Source organism: Anolis sagrei, chromosome 1 (assembly GCF_037176765.1).
Source record: "Anolis sagrei isolate rAnoSag1 chromosome 1, rAnoSag1.mat, whole genome shotgun sequence".
Taxonomy (NCBI): domain Eukaryota; kingdom Metazoa; phylum Chordata; class Lepidosauria; order Squamata; family Dactyloidae; genus Anolis; species Anolis sagrei.
Genome location: NC_090021.1, coordinates 219,327,224 through 219,352,228, shown reverse-complemented (window position 1 = coordinate 219,352,228; position 25,005 = coordinate 219,327,224). Strand labels below are relative to the sequence as shown.

Sequence of the window (25,005 nt, the reverse complement as noted above, 5' to 3'; positions counted from 1 at the left end):
GTAGAAGGTACATCCAGCGAAGGAGAAGTACTATGTATGGGAGGAAAGTGGAAAAACTGCAACTAGTGGCCTTTCTGAAGTGATGAAACCTAACCAAAACTGTAATCCTATACACACCAGAAGTGCATTGAAAGAGCTTGCTTTTTTAAAATAAATATGCTGTATTTACTCAAATCTAATGCTCACCTTTTTTGGCTAAATTACCTTGCCAGAATTGGGGTGTGCATTAGATTTGCATGATACAGTAATCTTAGTGCTGAGCCAAAGCAAAAGAGGAAGCTACTTCAGAAGCACCTGGACCTCCTCTTTGAGGTACGTCATCTGTAATTTAATGGCCACAGCTCAATGCGATGCAATCCTAGGATTTGTAGTTTGATGAAGCACCAGCATTCTTTGGCAGAGGAGGCTCAAGACCTTGTCAAACTACAGCCCCCATGACTGCATAGCATTGAACCAAGGCAGTTAAAGTGGATTCATTCTACAGCAGAAATGCACCCCAAGGTTTTCCTTGTGTGTCTATGGCATTGAATGTTTGCTAGGTATATGTGCATTATATTTATTTATTTATTTATTTATTTATTTATTTATTTATTTGCATTATTTCTACCTCGCTCGTATCAGCCCGAAAGTGATCTGCCTTGAGTCCCCTTTGGAGTGAGAAGGTTGGAATATAAATACTGTAAATATAAATAATAATAAATTTCCATTGCTGGAAGCTCTGGTGTTCTAACACTTTTGTTTTTAAAGGAGGAATTCAAGCAGTTAGCAACTGTAATGACCATATTACAAAGAGTATGCAATACACTCACCAGCAAATGCTCTTTTAGTTTCAAGATTTTGAAAATTGAGGTGCACATTAGATTCGATGACACATTTGACTTGAGTATATACAAGTATATAAAGGATTGTGCTGTAAAATAATATGGATGAACCAAAATAATGAATATATAAATAAATACATGGCAGAACAGGCACAATATGATGGGTTTTTATATAATGAGAAAAATGAAGAGGGTGGAGCAATGTTTTAACATCCCAAAGTTTGAAGGATGGTTTTGCCAAACTATATTTGAAAATCAACATGTTAAACAATCTTAGCAAAAATAGTATGACACCATCCAAGCCAAAGAATGTATACAGTGCTTTATAACTTTAAGTCTAGGTATTGATATGGTTACAGAAGGTTCAATAATACAAAGATGACTTTCTTAAAAGGTAATTAGAATTCCATACAGATGAGACAATCTCAGAGCCCACACCCTCTTGTCCGCGTTTCCATCCAACTGAGCTCAGAAGTTCTGGAGATACACACGCAGTGCTCTAAAACAGGGGACTTTTAAATAAATTATCACAGTAAATTACACTCTTCTCTGGCCTAATCTTTATTATTTAACCTTTGTACTACATTCATATTAGGTGCATAAAAGTTCTACCCTTTAATTCATTGTGTTATACTAAATATTCAAAATCATAACAAATGCTAACCATCAACTACTAACTGTAAGCCTTAGAAAATATAAAGGAAGCTATATGAACCCAATGCACTCCTTCCCACATAATTCAAAAAATAACATAGTAGCCTCTCAATTAACCAGAACACAAACAACCAGAACTCTCAAGCAACCAGCAAAAAAATCAAAGAAAAATCCTTTAAATGAAAATTAAAATCACTTTTTAGTAGCAATGTTACGCTAAATTAAGTTTGTCATTATTTGTCTTAATTTGATTTTAGTTACTGTATTTATGTAATGGTATAGTGTGCAGTTTAGTATTAGGTCTATTTTTAACAGAAACTCTCAAGCAACCAGAAACTATATATATATGGCCTATACTTAACCCCATGGTTAACTATACATATTTCTGATGCCATTACTATTTTCCTGTACTATGTATTTTCCTGTACTGTATTGATGTCTTGCACTATATGATGCCAATATTTTCCCTTTAAACTTTTCTGGCAAATCTAAAACTGTATCCTATACCAGACAAACTACTAACTTGTAAAATTAACAACATTTGAGCACCATTACCTCAAATAACCCACTACGATAAGTGCTACTAAGGAGGAAAAGAAAACTATTATGTAACAATACAGTTCATAAAACAATATGAGTTTTTGAGTTAGACAAAGCTCTTTTTCCCATTAGTCAAAACATAATTTTCAGAGGGAACGAAGAAATTTCTGGCAGAGAGATGAGGCTACATTTATCCACAGCTTCTTTCTGACTAATGTAGGGATAGGAGATCTGTTGATCTTATACAGCAATAGAAATGTGTCTACCCTGTACAAAAAAACCCTCTGACAATAGGCATACTCAGGATTACAAATATACTGTATATTATAAAATTTAACTATAAAGAAAGTGAAAGCTTACCTCTTTAAAACACCAAGCACACTTGGGATGAACCAGCAAGCATTCTTCACAGGAGGTGGCACTGCCACTTGCGCAAATATTGAGACCTTTAAAAAACAACAGAGAACAGAGGCTGATTTTTGACTAAAATTTCTAGAATTATAAATAAATAGATACTGTAAATCTAATCTATATAACTGCCTCAACTCCCCTCTTTTTGGAAGATGGACTTTCTTTTTTTAAAAAAACAACAACAACAACAACAACAACAAGGTACTGTTTGACTTCTGAAAGCACAGTAAGAGATCTTGTTTTCATACTTAGGATATGAGCATCACACCGCCCTGAGTCACCTTCAGACTGAAAAGAGTGGGATAAAAATGCTGCAAATAAATAAATAAATCACACACATATTGTATAGCAAGTGTTTGATTGATTGATTTCTAGCTTTTTATCAAAAATAGCTTGCAGAAGATGTTTCTAAAGAAGAAATGGGAGCCAAAATAGTGTAGTGTTTTGAATTCTGGACTAGGGATCTGGAAAAGCAGGTTCTACATGACCTGCAGAAAACCACGGGGTGAGTTTGGGCAAGTCACCTTCTCTTAGCCTCAGAGGAAGGTAACGGCAAGCCTTCTCTGAATAAATGTAGCTGTAAAATAAATCCCACAACTGAGAATGCATCAGGCATGGGCAAACTTCGGTCCTCCAGGCGTTTTGGACTTCAACTCCCACAATTCCTAACAGCTGGTAGGATTTCCACAATTCCTAACAGCTGGAAGAAATTCCAAAACACCTGGAGGGCTGAAGTTTGCCCATGCCTGATCTACACTGTAGAATTACTGCAATTTGACTGTCATGGTTCAGTGCTATCGAATAATGGGAGCTGTAATTTTACAAGGTTGTTAGCTCCTCCTGTGCCAAAGAGTGTGGATACCTCACCAACCCTCAACTCCCATGATTCCACAACATCTAGCCATGACAGTTAAAATGGTGTCAAACTGCATTAATTGTACAATGAAAATGTACCCATGGTTGTTATAAGTTAGGAGTGACTTGGAGGCACAGAAGGAAAACAAAAACAGAAATCCTTTTTTGCAAGTGCGTCTTAGCTTTAGGAAGTGAGCTCTGCAGAGGAATTCTAGCAAACCCTTGCACACTACACACCTTGAAGCAGTCTTATTCTAGGAATATTCTATTTATTCAAATCTTCAGGGTGAGACCACTAAAAACCTCTACAGCTCAAAGACCTCAGACCAATAGGCCTATCTGGCTGCTACCGCTATATCTATCTTCCTTGTCTTTGGCCATAAAAAACTTTTTTTGGATATATGACTCTTTTTTCGATTTGTAAAACCTCTTTTCTTACCTTTTATCATTGTCATGATAAATAGCAACAGGGGAGGTAAAAACTTGAATAGTTTATACCTCCTGCCAATACAGAGGTGCAGTGATAAGAAAACAAGTTTGTCATAATTAAGAAAACAGATCACTTGTTGGATTATGTCAATGTTACGACATTCAAGAGGTCGGAAGGGAGAAATAGGCCATTTGTTTATTTATGTTGTCATGCAGCCTTCCACTAAAAGAGGCAGCACTCAAGATGGTTAAAAACCACAATTAAAAACAAACTGAATACAATTAGTCAATAAAGCCGCTAAAATATTTCTGTCAATTGCAGGGGTCTGTGAACATCAAAATTTCAACCACAAGTGTCTTCACATTTCATATTGGGAGAAGAGTTGACATCAATCAAATAATGGTTTTGAGAGGCAGTTTGAAAAGATGTGTCTTCACACCATTCTTAGAAGTAATGGGAATAGTTTCCAGAGTGAAAAACAGAAAGGGCACCTATATATTTAATGTTTGTGTTGGAAACTTAATTTCAGCAAGTGTTGCTTATTAAGCAATCAGATAACAAGAAGCACCTGCTGACATTCCCTCTTCTAAACAACCATTAAAAGGATAGGATTCCAACCACGTTTTCTATCTGGCAACACTAAACAACTGTAGGAAATAATCATAACTCTGAGGGGAATACATTCCAGAAGCTGAGAGCAGTGGAAGGGGAAGGAAGCCCTCTCCCACATACCTGTGAAGCGAGTCTCTACAGGTAATTGTATTCTCAAGAGAGCCCCTCCTGAAGCCACAAATATCCAGACATATTCATGAGACAGGCAAGCACTTAAGACAGCCAGCTCGCCAGTCATTTGGGTCTTTAAAAGTTAAAGTCCGCATCTTGAATTGGGCTCCAAAAGCAAACAGCAATCAGGGCAGGATTGTCAGTACTGGGCCTATATAATTTCAATACTATGCACCACTAACTGGAGCAGTTTATGTGCACCAGTTAGTGCCATATGTTGAACTCCTCAAGATGGCACCATGCAGGGTGCATTGTGGTAATTGTGTGTGTGTGTGTGTCAGGAGCGACTTGAGAAACTGCAAGTTGCTTCTGGTGTGAGAGAACTGGCCGTCTGCAAGGACATTGCCCAGGGACGCCCAGATGTTCTACCATCTTGTGGGAGGCTTCTCTCATGTACCAACATGAGAAGTTGGCGCTGACAAGCGGGAGCTCATCCTGCTCCCCAGGTTCAGATTAGAGGAGTATACCCTAATCAAGATAGGCTACAACCAAAAATATGGATGACTAGACTCTTGTACTCTGCTGCTCCCTGGGAATTCAGAGGCAGTAAGTGTCAAGGAGTACTCCAGAATGTAATCCCTTTCAAGGCCAGGATAAAGTCCAACCATCCATACTGCCAGAATGCTCATCTGGTCAAATTCCAGCTTGTTCACTCTTATCAGTACAGCACTCAAGGGGTATCATCTGCTTCTTTCGTATTTGGTGACATGGATCAGTTTGGTATCACCAGCACAGCTTCACTTGACCTTTCGAGCAATTCCATATAGAGACCAAACAAATTTGGGACATGATATAAGCTAATGGCACACCATATGCCAAAGGCTGCTAAGTCAAAAAGTAATCCTCCTCCACCATATTCTGAGTATGACCTGACCAGGATATATTGGAACTACTGCAATATAGGGACAAATCCTGCTAGGAGCTGTGGAAATCTGCTGAGATTTCTAGTGTCATAGGTCCTTAGTGCATACTTCCAGTCTCCGGTATAGACCACCTACTGAATTGACCCAAGGGGTTTGGGTGCTTTATCCCAGTCAAAAGCCTGACTGAAATTGATCCAAAATGTCTTACACTGAAGAAAGAGAAGAATTTGATGGAGGAAAAATATTATGGGCCAACAGTAAGATTTATAACTATCAAGCAGACACGGAACCGAATATTTCAAATTCCAACACACCAGCACAGATTGTTTAGGCACATGGCAACCAGATGCCTAAAATTTTACCCATGCTCTTGTGGAATGATAAAACAATAAGTTCCCATCTTTAATGTGTGTATGGATAGCCAATGGAATTTAAGAAATCTATTTGGGTCCAAATTTTCTTTTTCTTTTGGAACTCTGGAAGTCATTCAACAATTGTTGTGAAATACATGCAGTTTACCCTGTAGAATACAAGAATCTTAAAACAGACTCTTGATTTTTACCACTCAATATAATATTTATTTACTTTTAAACAGTCACAGTAAGAAGCAATAAACATCTTTTTAAATTGTTTAGAATCTGAACAAATCATTGAATTAAAGATGAGTAAATTATACTGATTTACTCTACTTTAGAAGATGCTTGTTGTTGATATCATCTTCTAAATAACATACTATTTATCTGCCCCCTTTCGTCTTCTGTTCTATTTATCCTTTTAATGCAAAAATAATTTCCACAGGATATCCATGTTAAGCAGAACAGTTTGTTTACCTCGGGCAGTGCCCAAAGTAGATTCTAATTATGCTATACAAGGTCAGAGTGTTTTTGTTACTTCCATGTAAGACACAGGGTTATTCTCTTATCTCTCGTTATTCAATCAACAGTTAAGATATCTGCTGGTATTACTTGTATAAAAACTAAGGCAAAAGCAGATGCAGATATCTTCAAATGCCACCCCATAATAAAATAATAATAATAATAATAATAATAATAATAATAATAATAATTTTAAAAGACTGGAACGCTACTATATTATGATCCCATTTCCTCTGTGACTAGCTCTTCTAAGACAATGCCATCTTGTTTCCAAGCTGGGTATGCCACAGCTGTACCAAACCCATTGTGACAGGCCTTGGCAAGCCATGAATAGCCTGATTCGCAGCAATACACTTGTCCCAATTGTGGAATTTCCATCTCAGACTTGCAATAGCAAGGCAATGTAGGTTTATGCCGATGTCCCCAATGCACCCTATCCCACAAACATAGAAGGAACAGGTTTTCATCCATGACAGCAAGATCAAATGAACTGACTACAATTTGAAAAACCACTCATTTTAAAATGCACAACTTATTCAGGTATAACGGTCCTGAGCTGATGTTATCAGGTGTCTAGTATGATTATTTTCTCCATAGTGGTCATGAACTTGCACATGTTTATTATATATCTAAATTGGTTCGCCTCATTTTCAAGTAGCAAGGTCTTAAACTCAGCAAACCTGGTATTTATCTCTCCCAATAGGTCTAAAAATGGCAGAAACCCAATTTCATTTTGCCTACAGGTCAATATATCATATTATTTTGAATTGAGAACTGAGCTGCAAGATTACTTTGGATTATCAGTGGTTGAAAGTATTATTTATGTAGACTAAAACTCTAAAAAGTATGAGAATATAGAGCATTCTGGGAACTGTAGTCCAAAAAGGCAACTTTTTGAAGATCCACTCTTTAATAATATTGTTTAAATTTTAAAATACTGTCTATGTGAGATATGAAGCATGGTGAAGGGCCAGATCTTACTTGCAATCTAAAATACCACATAAAAAAAGAAAGGGAAAATATTATTACTTGCTTTGAACTATGTGCATTGCACATATGTATTTATAGAACAACTGTATTTAAGACGAATGATCGATATTATTGACCTTTCTATTCTTCTGGGCACAGATATTAATATAATCAATATCTCATTAAATGAGTCCCGCTGATGACATTACAACTAATGCTTTGTGGTGTACAGAGAAAATGACCCAAGGCTGGATTCTAAAGCCATTGTGGTATTTTTCCATGCTGAGGTGTCACTTCAATGACAATCTACAGCAACACAGTCTCACAGATGAAACAAAAACAATTGCTATATTCCTTTGTAGCTTCTCACTGAGCAGCCACAGACACAAAGAGAAAGGACTAAACTGTGCAGAAGATTAGATGGATAGCATCAATCAGATTCCCAATTTTGTAGCAGAAGATTTCTTCATAGCACCTTCCCTGTGAGATTGGGTTGCAGTGAACTTGCTACATATGCTATCATTTCCACCTCATAAATAGAGCACTTTACATATTGTATTTGCATCATTTATTCTGGTTCAATCCATGAACATTTTTGTGGTGGTGGTGGTGGTGTGCTCTCAAGTAGTTTCCGATCTATGGAGGACCAGGTTTTCTTGGCAAAACTTGTTCAGAAATGGTTTGCCATCGACTTCCAGTGAGGCTGAGAGAGTGCAACTTGCCCAGTGGGCTTCATGGCCAATCATGGCAATCAAATCCATTTGTCTAGAGCTGTAATCCTGTCCTCAAACCACTTTACCACACTGGCTCTACACAAAAATAAATGTGTCCATTCTCATCACTTTTTACATTCTTTGGTAACCACTACATTCAGGATAGTTTCTGCTCTGACATAACAATGGCTTACCACCATTGGTTGATGAGCACTGTTTTAATTGAAGTTTAAGTTGTTTAATATGCCTACACGTTTTATTCAACTGTATTTTAAATTTTGTTTCATTTTATGTTCTGTTTCTGGCACTTTGTGCCATGTGTAAGCTGCCCTGAATCCCTTCGGGAAGATGGTGGCGGGATACAAGAATAAAGTTGTTGTTATTGTTACTACTACAAATGCTACAACAACAATCTTGGCCAATATTTCTGTATGCATACAGTATTTTGGTGTATAATTTAGAATGCCTCCAAATCTACTTTGTGATGCTGCTGAATATTTTATGTACTAAAGTAGGGGTCCCCAAACTAAGGCCTGTGGACCGGATGTGGCTCTCCAAGGCCATTTACCCAGCTCTCACCCTAAACTTTAGAGTTAGGGTTGCCCTAAGTCTGAAACTACTTCAAGGCATGCAACAACCCTCATTAACTTGACTATCGCGTCAGATAAAAGCAGGTCAACACTTTGATATACAGGTAGGTTTATGTTGGTTAAAATTGTTCATAATTTTAAATATTGTATTATTCCTTCAAAAATTTTGCACTACAAATGTATGTGCAGCATGCATAGGAATTTGTTCATTTTTTTTTTCAAACTATAGTCTAGCCCACCAACAGTGAACTTGCCTTTGGCTTAAAACATTTGAGGACCCTTCAGAAAGGGAAAAGGTTGAGATGCTGCTCAGAAAGGAGGCTCTGTTTGGAATGCAACACTGGGATGGGCCTCACTATATTCTTCTGCAACTTAATGGAGAACTGCATTCATGGGAACCTTCACAGGGTTGCCCAGGCCCACCAGATAAGGCCTAATGAATTGAAAGCAAAGGCAGAGACACATGTATATGTGTGCCTATATCCTGCTCTTCTCCTACATTCAAGGGATTACAATGTTCCTCATCTCTGCCCATAATGTAGCCATTAAACCACTGGAATTCCAATAGCCTCCAGAAGCACTTCTGACAATATTCTGACAGCCCGCAACCTCAGATTTAAAATGAGCAGCAGGAGGAAGGATCCTCTTGCTTCTTATTTGAAATGCTGACATTTGTGAAGCATCAGCTGAAAAATAAAGAAATAAAGCAGTGCTGTAAACATTGGTGGTCCAGGGATGCCTGCTATTCCACAAGCCGTTGATTACTAGTCCCTGATGAGTTTCAAGAAAAGAAATAGTTGCAACCAATGGATATATCTATGTTTCCAGTCTCTGGTACACTGGAAAAAGGGTAATTGCTGGTTCCTTATATCAAGTAGTTTGGGAATCACTGTAAAATAATAATAATAATAATAATAATAATAATAATAATAACTTTATTTGTATTACACCCTATCTCCCCCAGGGGAGTCAATGTGGATTCAAGTAAATACAAACAAAAGGCAAACATTCAATGCCCACAAACAACAAAACACAGATAAAAGTAAAGGCTTCCCCTTCCGGCTCTGAGGGGTGATGCTCATCTCCAGCTCTGGGGGGTGCGGGGCCCGCGTTGTTCATAGACACTTAGGTCACTGATTCTCAACCTGTGGGTCCCCAGGTGTTTTGACCTAAAACAACTGGAAATCCCAGTCAATTTACCAGTTGTTTTTGGGAGTTGAAGGGCAAAACATCTGGGAACCCACAGGTTGAGAACCACTGCTTTAAGAGGTAGAATCATCATTTTAACTGGTTCTGCAGACTGGCAGAATCCGTGGATTTGAACTGCTGACCTTCCGGTCAGCAAGGTCAGCAGGTCAGCAGTTTAACCTGCTGCACCACTGCAGCACAAAATAAAGGCTCAGTGTCTAGAATATGAAGACATTTCCCTCTGAAAAGTTGTTGTTGTTATTGTTGTGTGCTTTCAGGTCATTTATGACTTATGGTGACCGTAAGACAAACCTCTGGCATGGCTTTGTTAGTGCAATGGAGTCAGGGGTTTGTCATTGTCTTCCTCTGAACTGTGAAAGGGTGATTTGCCTAAGGTCACACATGATCAAGTGGGAGGGATTAAACCTGCAGTCAAATAAGGTCCTTTTGTCCAAAATTCAAACATTACACTCGATGGCGCAGTGGGTTAAACCCTTGTGCCAGCAGGACTGAAGGCTGACAGGTCGCAGGTTCAAATCTGGGGAGAGTGCGGATGAGTTCCCTCTGTCAGCTCCAACTCCTCATGCAGGGACATGAGAGAAGCCTCCCACAAGGATAGTAAAACAATCAAAAACATTTGGGCATCCCCTGGACAACATTCTTTAGACGGCCAATTCTCTCACACAAGAAGCGACTTGCAGTTTCTCACACAAAAACATACTGTCTCCCTTTAAAAATCATGCCTCTTTCAATATGTTTATTTTTATGATTAAACACGAAGTGTTTTTGCTGTGAGGACTGGTAAATCAGAACCATAATCAAAAACTGGCATATTTCAAAATACCAGTGTTGAAATACAACAAAGTGAAAGCAACAAGTCTATCAGCTGTAATCTGGCATCGACATATCTATGGAACAGTACAGTTCCCATAGCCACAGGACTGGTATTCATGGTTTCATTTATCCACGTCTAACAAAATATATCTTCTCTAAGCATTTTTCGATCCTCTAGCCTGTGTCTGGGATATTATTGGGCTAAAGATCCATTTCAATAATCACCTGAAGTGGCCTATCCCCAACGGATGGGGTTTGTACTATATGTACATATTTAAGATGCAAGTAAAACATCAACTGTGCAGCAGAATCATAGTTTACACTATATCCAGAGTCATACCATTCAATCATAAGCAAACTGTCCATCCTGTGCCAGTATGTTGTTTTTTTTCATGTATTACTGAATTAGCAAAAACATCCTGTTCTAGATTCACACACCAAAGTATTACTATTACAGCAAGATTGGAAGCTCTTTGCCAGGCCGTATGAAGGACACATGTATTAAGGACACCCTGTCTTGCAATACTTTGCCTTTGGCTGCTCAGTAGTACAATCTACAGTTTGTTAACATTGGCATTTGTAAGCACACAAAAGGCAATCAATGAATATAGAACTAAAAGCACTCGACTGTCCTCCTGCTTTTAAAAGCTCAAAATAAAAATGCAAAAAAAGGGAGCGCACAGAGTGTTATATAGATGCATTTTCTAAAGTGCTGCTATTTTAAAATGCACTTCATCATAACTGTTAAAAGCCTCTCCACTGTTTAAATGGCTGTTGCATGCAATATGTGTGCTTCTTCTCACACAAAGACAACAACTCAACTTCAGCACCAAGAAGGAAAAAAAGTCAAGTATGTCTTCGACCCATTTAACACCTATACAGCCATGCTCTATGATTAAGGATGCCATGGAGTATCTAGAGTATGCAGTCAATTCCCCTTGAAATAGGTACTGAAAACCTGTTAAACTATTAGGTCTACAACACAATGTACATTTACTTAGAAGCTGAGTCCTACTGAACGTAAACACAAAAGATCAAGGATGCAAACATTACATTAAACCCCATCTTTAGGATTCTTTTGAGTTATCTTTGCCCACACTTGCTCACAACCCTGAGGATTAGTTTGTTCTTTTTAAAATGGAATGAACAGCCTCTGGACAAGACGATGCACTCACTGTTCAACTCTAGCCAAGGAGGTTTTTTTCAAGTTAGTTTCCACACATAAGCTAAGCAAACTACAGGAGCACTTTAGTAAATTTCTCTGTGTGCTTTATATAAAACTAAAGCCCCTTCTACATTGCCATATAATCCAGATTATCAAAGCAGATAATCCACATTATCTGCTTCGAGTTGGATTATATGAGTTGACACTACCATATAATCCAATTCAAAGCAGATAATATGGATTTCATATGGCAATGTAGAAAGGGCCTATATCAGCTGACAACATCATGCTTGGGGAGGGGAAATGCTTTCTGAAGCTCTAAAATAGAGGACTGATGCTGGCTGTAGCATCAATCACTATCAAGTTTACGGATCATTAAAACAGAGAGGATGTTGCTACATAATTCCTTTCCCTAAGTGAAAAATAAAACTATAGAATGACCCTGTATCTGTGGGGTATATGTCCCAAAAACGCACATGGATATTTGAAACCACAGATAATAGTGAACTCTGTATTTTAACTATACTAGGTCCAGAACCAAATGGCATTGGAGGACCTAGAGAGGCCCACAAACACTTGTATTTGTGAATCTAGGGTGCATTGACACTGTAGAACCAATACAGTTTGACATCACCTTAGCTGCCATGGCTCAGTGATATGGAATAATATGAGTTGTAGTTTTACTAGGGCTTTAGCCTTCTCTGCCAAAGAGGGTTGATGCATCAACAAACTACAAATCCCAGGACTCCACAGCATTGAGTCAATAAACAAAGTGGTGTCAAATTGCATTAATTCTATAGTTTAGATGCACCCTAGGTCCTTCAGTGCTATTCTATGGTACACTTGGTACATAAGAACACCACAGAATCACACTGGAGGACCTAGAGAGGCCCACAAACAATTCCAGGGAAGGAATCTTTTCATCATCAGTATGGGGGGGGGGGGGGGTCATATGGAATTGTTTCCATTTTGTATGTTTCAATATACATTTCAAACACCCAACTTATAAACGTCTCACAGTTAAAATCAGGGGTGAGGCAACAGGAAGTACAAGAAATCTACCTATAGGAAGGGAAATTCACTCCTGGAAGAGTACTCATGGGGGAAAGGTGTTTCCACTGAAGGTTTCTCGCCAATCCTCTTTTCCACAACAAGCCAAATTTTCAAATTCCGTATCTCTCAGGGACAAAAAGTGAGGTGGCATCTTCTGAGCAAGGCATAGACAACAAAACAAGTACCACAGGGGTGTTCAACCTTCCCTATGATATCCAAAAAATGTACCTGTTCTGACTTACATACAAATTCAACTTAAGAACAACCCTACAGAACTTTTCTTGTTCCTAACTTGGAGACTGCTTGTACAACATATCTGTCCCATTGTCCACTGAGAAGTCTTCTAAGGCCATCTGATAATGCAAAATCAGCACAAGAAGAACTACCAACTATTGTTGTCTCAGTCACATTTTTCTGCATGTGATAAAGAATACTTTTCACAATAGTGATCTGTTCCTAGCCCTTGGCTATATGATTCATGATACAGTGCTGAAATGTAGATCAACAGAAACTCATCGAGATGGAGACAATTCCCTTGGAAACATATGGGTTGCCAGATTAACTGATGATATATCTCCCAAATATACCTTGGCCTTTCCTCAGAAATAAAGAGATGATTGCTGATACAACATGATTACTTGATTGAATTTGTATTCCACCTTTCTCTCAAGTGAACGGGCACCAGAGAGCTCTCTCTTGGAGATTTCCTGCTCTCATTTAAGGACCCAAATGGTAGACACCCAAAGAATGAGTTCTGCATTTTGAAAAATCCTCCATGGAATCTGATTGTGGGTGGAAATCAAAAGGACAGCCAACTGGCATTCGGTGAATAGTTATGCTGAGTTTGATAAACATGGGTAACTGCTGTAGCAATTATATTGCCAGCAAAGCAACTGTTCATTCAGTATTGATGCTTCAAATGTCATAGGCGCGTGCAGGAAACTATCATTTCAGGAGCAGCAACAGCATTGAAACTCCAATGCTAATGGATGGGAGGTGTAGAAAAGAACAACAGTGGGAAAAGCAGGACGTGTGGTCAGATGATTTCTTACTAGACTTTCCCAATGTATCAAATAATGTACATGATTGGCAGAATAATATATGTGGGTTTACAGCACAGACAACATGCATTTTGTAGACCAACTTCAGTCAGAGTTCTGCCTGACTCATTCTTGGACTATTCACATAAGTATGTGTATCTTTGGCCATTTCAAAGCCATTTTCCATACACACACATACAAAACTTCAGTGCAGCAATGTGGTAGATGTGGACTCACTCTTTTACAAAAGGCCTGCTTACAAGACAGCCAACTCTAGCACTATAAACACCTCTAAAGCATATATTTTTCCTTGGCTCGGTCGGAGGGAAAACCCACCACAGAGGCCTCTCTTGTGCAGCCAGATAAACACAACCCATCTTTTGTGGCTGCTTTCCTGACATGGTCTTTGTAAGTGGTCTTTTCATGCCGAGGCAGCATTGAAACCAAGTGTTTTCTATACGGAAAGCCTATCTCATGCATATGAATTAAGACAGGATAATATTTATAACTTTATATATTTTCACAAAAGAGACATCAGAGGAAAATCACGTAAGATCGTACTCTGAGGCACAGCCTAATTCACTGCAAAAAAGACTTGGCAACTGTATTTTCAATGCTGTGCAACCTTTGGTGTTTTTTTTTCTGAACTCTTCACTTTAACAAATGGTCACTCAATCCATCTGGCCAGTCACACATTTTCCATTGCCAGTAATAAGAAAGGAAGGAGGAAAAAAACAGTTACTCCTCATCTTGCGTATATATCCTAATAAGTAAGTACAGAATGACCTCAATATGCACTATAAGTCAATGCAATGACAGAGTGCATCTTTTATACACACACACACACACATACTCTTAAGCACTCAAGGGGCCAAAAACGGCACAAGCAAATGTACCCAAACTAGTTTGATAACCACAGTACTATTCAGTGCTGCAGCAAGGTATGCATCGAAACTGAAGAATGTATGCAGTTTGTATGATTTCAGTGTCATTGTGTGTGTGTGTGTGTGTTTTGGGGTTTTTTTGGTAATAGCTGCTTTGAGTCTCTTTTGAGGGAGAAAAAGTGGGATATAAAAACATGTAATAATTGCTATGGCTCAGTGCTATGGAATCAAAAGAGTTTTGTCAAAGGCTTTCATGGCTGGAATTACTGGGTTGCTGTGAGTTTTTTGGGCTGTATGACCATGTTCCGGTAGCATTCTCTCCTGACATTTCACCTGAATTTGTGGCTGGCATCTTCAGAGGTCCTGTTGAAAAACTCACAACCCAATCAGGGGTGTGATAGTGTTACAAGGTTTTTAGCCTTGTATTGTTGAAGGCTTTCATGGCCTGAATCACTGGAGGGTTGTCTGGTTTCTGAGATGTATGGCTGTGCTTTAGAAGCATTTTCTCCCGCATCTGTGGCTGGTATCCTCTCAGGATCTGAAAATGCCTTCTCTGCCAAAAAAAAGTGCTGGTGCCTCACCAAACTACAACTCCTAGTATTCCTTAATATTGAGTCATGGCAATCAAGGTGTGTTTCTTCATTCTACACTGTGGATGCAAATACCCTATCTATTGATCTACCTACCTGTCAGCTGATGATTATTTATTTATTTATTTATTTGCAACATCTCTACCCCACCTTTCTCAGCCCCAGAGGGGACTCAAGGTGGCTTTACACATAGGCAACTATTCAATGCCTTAACCCAATGTACAATTATAATAAACATTTTAAAATAGAATTATAAAATACATTAAAAAATTTAAAACAATACCTTCACTATTAATCATACTATCCACAATCATAGTCCAGGCCATTACAATAATCACTGCACGTAATTCCAAATTTATCTATTGCACAAGTTCTCCAAAGGCTTGATCACAAAGCTACATTTTCCACTTTCTTACAGAAGGTCAGGAGGGAGGGGGTTGATCTAATATCCCTGGGGAGGGAATTCTACAGCCAAGGGGCCACTACTGTGAAGGCCCTGTCTCTTGTCCCAACCAGTCGAACCTGCGAAGGAGGTGGGACCAAGAGCAGGGTCTCCCCGAAAACCTTAAACTCCAAGACAATTCATAGAGGGAGATATGTTTAGACACGTAAGCTGTGCCAGAACCATTTAGGGTTCTATTGTCGAAAGCTAGCACTTTGAATTGTGCTCAGTAGCAGACTGGCAGCCAGTGGAGCTGACGTATCAGGGGGGTTGTATGCTCCCTGTATGCTGCTCCAGTGAGTAGTCTGGCTGTCGCCCATTGGACCATTTGAAACTTTAAAATGGTCTTCAAAAGCAACCCCATGTAGAATGCATTGCAGTAGCCTATTTGGGATGCAACCAGAGCGTGGAGTTCTGTGGCCAAGTCAGACTTCCCAAGATGATGAGAGTATTCAGCTTTTTTGTGAATATCCATAGCCTCCCTCAATACAAAGCTCTGGGTGACGTTTTAAACCAGTGGTTCTTAACCTGTGGGCCGCGGACCACCAGTGGGCTGTGAGGACGAAAATCTGGCCCATGAGCCTCCTTCCTCTTTATTTATTGTATTTATTTATTTTATTAGGAGTGCCCGGTGACACAGTGAGTTAAACCCTTGTGCTGGCAGGACTGAAGACCAACAGGTTAAAGGTTCGAATCCGGGGAGAGTGTGGATGAGCTCCCTCTCCCCATGCGGGGACATGAGAGAAGCCTCCCACAAGGATGGTAAAACATCAAAACATCCAGGCAGGCATCCCCTGGGCAACGTCCTTGCAGACAGCCAATTCTCTCACACCAGAAGCAACTTTCAGTTTCTCAAGTCGCTCCTGACATAAAAAAAATATTTTATTTATTTTATTTCCGCCCCCTTTGCACTGCCTGCCACTCCTTCCCTGTCATTGACCATGGCATATGTTCTGTATCAGAAACTTGAGTTGATGTGGTCTATCCAATGCAATTTTCTGAATCAGCACCCCAAATATCCAAACTGAATCTAAAGTTGACCAAAAACTGGTAAGTAACCCTTTTGGTACTAATGCTGGAGAGTGGTCCCTGGTCAACGTGGACCCTGGTCAAAAAAAAGGTGGGAATCGCTGTTTTTTAAAAAGGAGAAAACAGAAATAAACAGCACAAGAACATTTTTTTAAAAAAGTCTCTAGACCCTGCTTGCTTTGGCTTCTGACTTCTGCCTACCGCATCAGGAAAAACAACCGCTTGCTCTTGGCTGGAGAAAGATGCCCAGTGCTCAAGTGTTGCGCCTACACTGTGGAACTGAGCCAGCCTGGCACCACTTGAACTGCCATGGCACCAGGCGATGGGGGGTTAGGGCCTCCCAAGCTGCAACTCCCACGGCCCCATTACCCTGAGGCAGGGCTGCTGAAGTCGTATCAAAGTGCGCCAATTCCACAGTGTAGACGCCCCCCGCATGTCTCTTCCCAGGAAGGCGCTCACCTCTGGCCGTGCTGTGCAAAAAGGAGGAGAAGAGGCAGAGGTAGTAGGCGGCGGTGGCGGCGGAGTAGGAAGGTTGGAGAAGCCCCCTCCTCCTCCCCCGCCGGGACATGACGGACGCAGTTGGAGACCCACGGAGGGCAGGAGGCGATCCAGTCCGGTTTCCCCTTTCTCCGGCTCTCTGAGGGGTTTAAAAGTCTTTAAGGAAAGGCCGCCGGCGACAGAGGCGCACTGGGGCGCATTCCTGCTGCTCTGGCCAACAGGTCACAGCAAGCCAGGCAAAAGCAGAGAGAGAGAGAAGAGAGGGAGGGAATGAAGAGAAGGAGGGAATGAAGAGGAAGGAGGAGGAGGGGGAGGAGGGAAAAGGGGGGGGGGATCTGGTCCTTCTTTAAGCCGCAGCAAGAAGCCCGTCCATGGCGCTGCGCTCTCAAGTCTCCCAAAGTTTAGGGGGCTTCTCCAAGGCCCCGCTTCAGTCAGACCTCCGACATCTCTCCATTTTTCTGCCTCGCTGGGCTGTGTGTGCGTGTCTCCCTGTTTCCCTGTTTTGCACACACAGAGGCGGTCCTAGAAAGAGCACCTTCTCTTCTCTTTTCCTTTCTTTCCTTCTCTCTCTCTCTTCCAAGACTCAGCAACTTTTCTGCCTCCACAGGCTCGCAAAGGCAGTCCCAATCTCCGCCCAGGCTGCCCAATGAGCGCCGCGGAGGGGTTAACTCTCTCTAACCCGGTTTGCGAAGCTGATCCCTCTCAGAGCAGATTGGCATCCCTTCTTCCCCTTCCAGATTTGGGAAGGACCCTCTTGGGGCCCTTCCACACAGCCCTCTATCCCAGAAGATCAAGGCAGAAAATCCCACATTATAGGAGTGTGGACTCAGAGAACCCAGTTCCAAGCAGATATTGTGGGATTTTCTGCCTTTATATTCTGGGATATAGGGAAGTGGAAGGGTCCTGGCTTATCTAAGTCCACACTGCCATATATTCCAGTTCCAAGCAGATATTGTGGGATTTTCTGCCTTTATATTCTGGGATATAGGGCAGTGTGGAAGGGCCCTGGCTTATCTAAGTCCACACTGCTGATGGCGGGGGGAACCCGCCATTAACTGGCCTGCACTGCAGCGGAGAGTTCCGCAGTTCCTAATTGTCAAACCAGCCAGGCTTTCCGCTTCTTTTTGGCAGCGCTCGCTCCGTTTGGATCCAGCAGCCAGGGACTCACTGCGGCCACTCGCAGGAGTCCTGGAAAGGCGGCCAGGCATGGACCCTGGCCCCTGATCAGGGAGATGTAGTTTTCCAAAGGACATTGCCCCACCACTTGCAGCTTGGAAATCCTCTTCGGACTCTTTTGCCCTCACTTATTGACTTTCTGCCTTATTGTCTTGGACTGTTTCCCTGCCACACTTTTGGACACAAACCTCGGACCAGGCAAGCTTGGAGGGACAAGCAGCCTCAGCCTACATGCGCCTTCACTAAAGGGACTATGATTCCAACAGGAATGAAATACATTTATTATTGTTGTCCTTTAATAAACTTTGCTGGGTTGGGGATGGGAATTCTTTTATGAAATGTATGTAGAACATAAAGCATGGTGAAATGTATATGATGAATATCTATCAGATGAAATGTACCCTGACTCCCTTCCCCACCTCTTTCCCCCTGAACTTTGCCCCAGAAAGGAATGTGACCTAAGGCTACTGACAGGAGGAAATCCTATTTCCTCCAAATAAAAGCCCATCCATATTTGCATCTGCATGGGCCCGTGGTTGATCCTATCTCAAAAACTCTTTTTCAGAGCAGACAATGGGCGGAGAGATAGGTCAACAGAAACTCCGGTAAAAGACTGATTAATTCAACTTATGGTGTTTGTGAAGCTCCTTTGTCTACAGGGCCCCCTTGTTTACAGAGTTTTGAGATCCAAATACCACCATCAGCCCCTTTTCATATTTCCTCCAAATCTCATCAACAGACCAGGAAACTCTTTTGTTTCTTCTGTCTGTCACCCCGTTGACAAACAAAGGCTCGGCAATCAGCTGGCGGACGCCTCCTGGGCATCCCGCCTCCCCTAAGCTGTCAAACTTCATCCCGCCTCCTGGCCTCTGATTGGACCATCTCCGGGGGCGCTAGGAAGGCTCCGATTGGCCCCCTGGAGGCAGCAGCGCCCGCTGGTTGGTCAAGAGGCGGGACGTGCAGCCAAGCCTCCTCCCAGCTGTTCGGGGGCCAGCCAATCAGGGCGAAGCCAACCAGCAGAGGGCGGGCGGGATTTTCAAACTGTTTTTCCTTTGTTCTGACAATATAAAAATGCCTGTAACTTCTATGAATGTATGCTTGTATGTGAACTATCACTGCAATCGCATCCTTTTCAGCTGAATCGCAGAAATAAATGCCTCGGTCACTGGATACCTCTTCAGCCTCTGGTGGGATTAATTCTTAATATTCTTGCGCTTTGGATTGGCTCTCGCTGGCTGCTCACCAAGGTCAAAGACCCCATTAGCGGTCTTCAGGGATCTCCCTCGCTGGGAGAACCCCACAAAAGAGCTCGATAACACTGCCATATATTCCAGTTCAAAGCAGATAGTGTGGGATTTTCTGCCTTTATATTCTGGGATATAGGGCAGTGTGGAAGGGCCCTGGCTTATCTGACTCCACACTGCCATATATTCCAGTTCAAAGCAGATAGTGTGGGATTTTCTGCCTTGATCTTCTGAGATATAGGGCAGTGTGGAAGGGCCCTGGCTTATCTGAGTCCACTCTGCCATATATTCCAGTTCAAAGCAGATAGTGTGGGATTTTCTGCCTTTATATTCTGGGATATAGGGCAGTGTGGAAGGGCCCTGGCTTATCTGACTCCACACTGCCATATATTCCAGTTCAAAGCAGATAGTGTGGGATTTTCTGCCTTGATCTTCTGAGATATAGGGCAGTGTGGAAGGGCCCTGGCTTATCTGACTCCACTCTGCCATATATTCCAGTTCAAAGCAGATAATGTGGGATTTTCTGCCTTGATCTTCTGAGATATAGGGCTGTGTGGAAGGGCCCTGGCTTATCTGAATCCATACTGCCATATATTCCAGTTCAAAGCAGATAGTGTAGGATTTTCTGCCTTGATATTCTGAGATAATAGGCTGTGTGGAAGAGCCCTTGGATTGTCCGGTGAAGACGATGCCCTCCCAAGAAGAATACAAACATACTGAAGCATTTGCACCTGATGTTTTGCATTGTACACGTGTTTTATTGTGTTGGAAATTGGTTTCCTGGACAGACACCAGTCTGGGACTAAACTGAAAAAATATACTAGTAGGGCAGGAAAATGTCAAAGGAATAGGACACTCCAACCAGGGAATTTTACAAGGCCCCCAGATCAAAACTAAATGCAACTTCAAAGGAAGAGGATCAAATGCCAACAGGATTATTTGGACTGGGAAGCACTTAGAAGTGTGTGTGGCTGAATAAAATCCCACTTTTTCTGCTTGGAACTAGATTCTGTGGTAGTGTGGACTCAAATAACCCAGTTCAAAGCAGATATAATGGCTTATCTACCTTGATATTCTGGGTTATATGACTGTGTGGAAAGGCCCAAAGCTTTGCACTATGTAACAATTTTTTAAAAAAAAATGTTCCTGGTTTGTAAGTGTTATTTTCATTTAATTGTGCGGTACTTACTTTGAAAGTAAAGTACCGCACAATTGGCTACCACAAACTATGTTAAATTGGTTGAGACTCAATGAGATATTCATTGAAAATCTATAGCAAAATATGCTGCCAGTTTAATAAACTATCCCCATGTTTTTATGATAGAACCAGTTAGGAAATAACATTGATAACTCAGGAACAAAACATGTGTTACATAGTATACACTGTCTGTGGGTTTAGATACTAGCAGTTACTTGAGTTTATAAACCAGGAACAAAAATCATGTTTCTTAGGGCCCTTCCAGACAGGCTCTATATCCCAGGATCTGATCCCAGGTTTTCTGTATCCCAGATTATCTGGCAGTGGGGACTCATATAAAAAGGGTAAAGGTTTCCCCATGACATGAAGCTGAGTCGTGTCCAATCTGGGATCTATTGATCTCACATTTGCATGTTTTCAAACTGGTAGATTGGCAGAAGCTGGGGCTAACAATGGGAGCTCACCCCACTCCCCAGATTTGAACCATTTACCTTTTGGTCAGCAAGTTCAGCAGCTCAGTGGTTTAACCTACTGCGCCACTGGAGGCTTCTTGAGGGACTCATCTAATCCAGGTTAAAGCAGAAAACCTGGGATCAGTTCCTGGGATATAGGGCCTCTCTGGAAGGGCTCATAGTATTGTGTTCAAAAACAAGGCAGACTTATTACAGGTTGAATATCCCTTATGCAAAATATCTAGAACCAGAAATATTTTGGATTTTGAATTATTTTCAGATTTTAGGATGATCGCATCTACATAATGAGATATCTTGAAGATGGGACCCAAGTCTGAACATGACATTTCTTTTATGTTTCTTATGCACCTTATACACACAAGGATAATTTTATACCCAACATTTCTAATGATTCTGTTCATAAAAGAACGCTTGTGTACACTGAGACATTACAAAGCAAAGGTGTCAGTATCTCAGCCAGCCATGTGGACAATCTTGGAGCATTTTGGATTTTGAGAAATCACTCTTTGCGCTGGTCAATCACAAGTTTGCTGATAGCTGCAAAATTTAATAGCTGTTTGCTGAATAATGAAAAACACCAGACATTTGCTAATTGTTTAAAGCTGTTTATATCATATACCAGAAGCATGTAATGACTCCTTCCATGATACATGCAAAAGTGCAATGTTTTATTTCTTCTTTTTTTGCCAGGCTGTTCCATTTTACCAAGATCCTGTTTTTGATATGGTAGTGAAATGTGCTTACTCTGGAAGAGGTGACCTCAGCAGTAGTGCTGCCTTGGCTATTTCCAGCTCCTTGGCCTCAGAAGGAAAGGAGAACCAGTTGCTGACCTCAATTAAAACCTCCGCTGGGGTTGATGGGGCTGGTGAGGAGGCAGAGAACATCAGCAAGCTCTGGAGGAAAAGGTGAAGGCAGGAACCACTTGACAGGTGATGGACTGCAAGTCAAATGAATCTAGGAATCTTAATAGACCACAAGCTGAATTTGAGGCAACAGTGTGATCCAGGCAGCATCTCAAAAAACCAATGCAATTCTAGGTGGCATCAACAGGAGTATTGTGCTATAGTCCCACTCTATTCTTCTTTGGTCAGACCTCACCTGGAAAACAGAGTCCATTTCTGGGCACCACAATTCAAGAGAGATATTGACAAGCTGTGCTCATTCAGACTGAAGAAAGAAACATGAAAGGGAGAGAGAAAAATATTTATATAATACTAACAGAAGAAGAACAAATAGAATATAACTATTTTTAACATGTGGTTTTTCACTTTCATGAGTATCCTGGCTTTCTAGGATCCACAAATGTGGAGGACTAACTTTATCTTGCAGGGTCAGGGTGCAACTCTCATCAGGCCCACATCTGGACAACTCTCATCAGCCTTTGATCTGGCTGGGCTGCAACTCATGGCTGTTTTTCGAACCCAGAGGATCTCAACCTATGGGTCCCTAGGTGTTTTGGCCTAGAACCCCCAGAAATCTCAGCCAGTTTTCTAGCTGTTAAGATTTCTGGGAGTTGAAGGCTAAAACATCTGGGGATCCACAGGTTGAGAACTACTGTAACCAGTCAGAATGATTAGCTTTCTTCTTGGGGTACAGCTCCCATCATCTCTAGTCTGCCTAGGAAAGAAGGGGTAAGGATGTTGGGGGGTGCATTCTGGGAAGTAAGCTGATCTGTCTGACCACTTTGGAAGAGAGTCTCACCCCAGTCATGGGTGGGAATCACATGGCTCTCTCTTCATGTGGTTGGACTACAACTACAACTCCCATCATGCTCTATTAGCCACCCTCCTCTAAACTCCATCACTATTTCTTGATGGATTATGAAGGATGTGTGTACCAAGTTTGGTACAGATCCATCAAGCTCTGTAGGAGCTTTTGTGGTTCAAACAGGCATATAAATAAACATACTTTGACTTTTATATACATAGACAAACCAGTTTTACAAGCTGCTGATCCCTTACCCTGATATATCAAACTGCAATGAAAATCCCTGCTGCACATTGCTGTGTTTTATTTTTCTATTGGATTCTGGGTTTAATCCAGATCTTCAAGAGCAGTTTAATCATCCTACTTGTCAAGAAAGCAGACATACAAATGCTCCCAGTGCTTGCTTTGCTGACTCAGTTGAAAGAGTTCATCATCCATATCCCCCCCCCCCCCCCTCTGAATTAAGTCAGGGAGACAACGTGGCTGCAGAAATAACACCCTGAAAAGAAAGAGTAGCAATTTAATGGTATATAATGGCATATAAGTAATATCCAAAAAGACGCAGAAACCAGTAAGGGGGGGGGGGGGGACACAATGGCCCGGGTATGTTTTAAATTAGATACGACTTGGGAAAAAAGAGCTGAAAGCTGTGATCCTATATACAAATATCCAGGAGTAAATCATGTTAAACTCGATGGGGATTCCTTGAGTTGAAATGCATATCACTGCTTAGTGTAACAACTTTAATAGACTTTTGAAAATACAGTGTTATTTTTAGGGGGTCACATATTTAGTGATTTTTGGCAACCTATTCCATTTAACTCCATACTGATCAAGTGTCTTTTGGTTTGGATAATTGTTTAGGGAAAATATGCTTGTAGATTTTTTGCTCTGTAAGCACCATGATTTATTGTAATACGCATGTTACCCTCTGCCATGAGTATAGGAACATGTATCTATGGCAATTTCTTCTGATTTCTTTTCATGTCAGGAACGACTTGAGAAACTGCAAGTCATTTCTGGTGTGAGAGAATTGGTCGTCTCCAAGGATGTTGCCCAGGGGATGCCCGGATGTTTTGATGTTTTACCATCCTTGTGGGAGACTTCTCTCATGTCCCTACAAGGGGAGCTGGAGCTGTCAGAGGGAGCTCAACCCACTCTCCCCATATTTGAACTGCTGACTGTCGGTCAATGGTCCTGCCAGCACAAGAGTTCTAATAATATTATGGCATTATTATATTATACTGTATCATGCATATAGTCATGTGTAATGTAGAAACAGGATACACATCATTTGAAACCATTAAGATTTTCCAAAGCTGGCATATATGCTGGTGTAGCATCTTTTAGCCTTTTCTGGCAAAGAGAGCCAGTGCCACAACAAACGACAGTACCCAGGATTACATAGCCTTGAGCCATGGCAACTAAAGTGATGTCAAATCGCATTCATTCTAGAGTGTAGATGCACCCTAAAATGCTATTGCTTTTCCTAGAGATTTGTGTTCAGAGTGTTCATGTATTCTGTTGAATGAAAATAATAAATATGGTGTAATGGCTTAAGATATATTTGCACTACCCATTTATAGCAATGGCACCACTGTTAACTTCCATGGTTTCTTCCTGTTGGGTGCTGAGATTTGTAGTTTGATGACACGCGTAAAACTCTCTATATGCAAACACAAGGACTGTGTCACATGGGCCTGCTGTAACACTACTTTAATAACAAAAGTGAATCAGTTTTGCACCAGCTTTTATCATACCTAGGGCTTTATTATACAAGTCTGGTGAAGTGATATTATCATGGGATAATGGCATCTTTGGCTGTTATTCACCATACAGCATTGTCCCTGTCCTGTGCGCTGTTCCATATCCCATCTGTTCCTGGAGTGTCCCTTTTAATGGGCAGACCCCCCCCCCAAAAAAACCCTCCTAATCATCCTGCTTTTCCACAATGACAGCCCTTCCTCATGAGGAGACTTT

General features: G+C 41.1%; 1 protein-coding gene across 1 annotated transcript in view; it reads right to left on the bottom strand.

The window, feature by feature from the left end:
* The window catches only part of ITGB5 (integrin subunit beta 5), a 76,307-nt gene extending 58,460 nt beyond the window's left edge, over positions 1-17,847 (bottom strand). Inside the window, exons 1-2 of the mRNA XM_060775020.2 lie at positions 17,189-17,847; positions 2,376-2,461 (exon numbers count right to left, since the gene is read on the bottom strand). Of these exons, the coding sequence (XP_060631003.2) occupies positions 2,376-2,461; positions 17,189-17,297 (195 nt within the window). The 5' untranslated portion in view covers positions 17,298-17,847. The remainder of the gene's footprint in view (positions 1-2,375; positions 2,462-17,188) is intronic.
* Between the last annotated feature and the right edge of the window lie 7,158 nt (positions 17,848-25,005).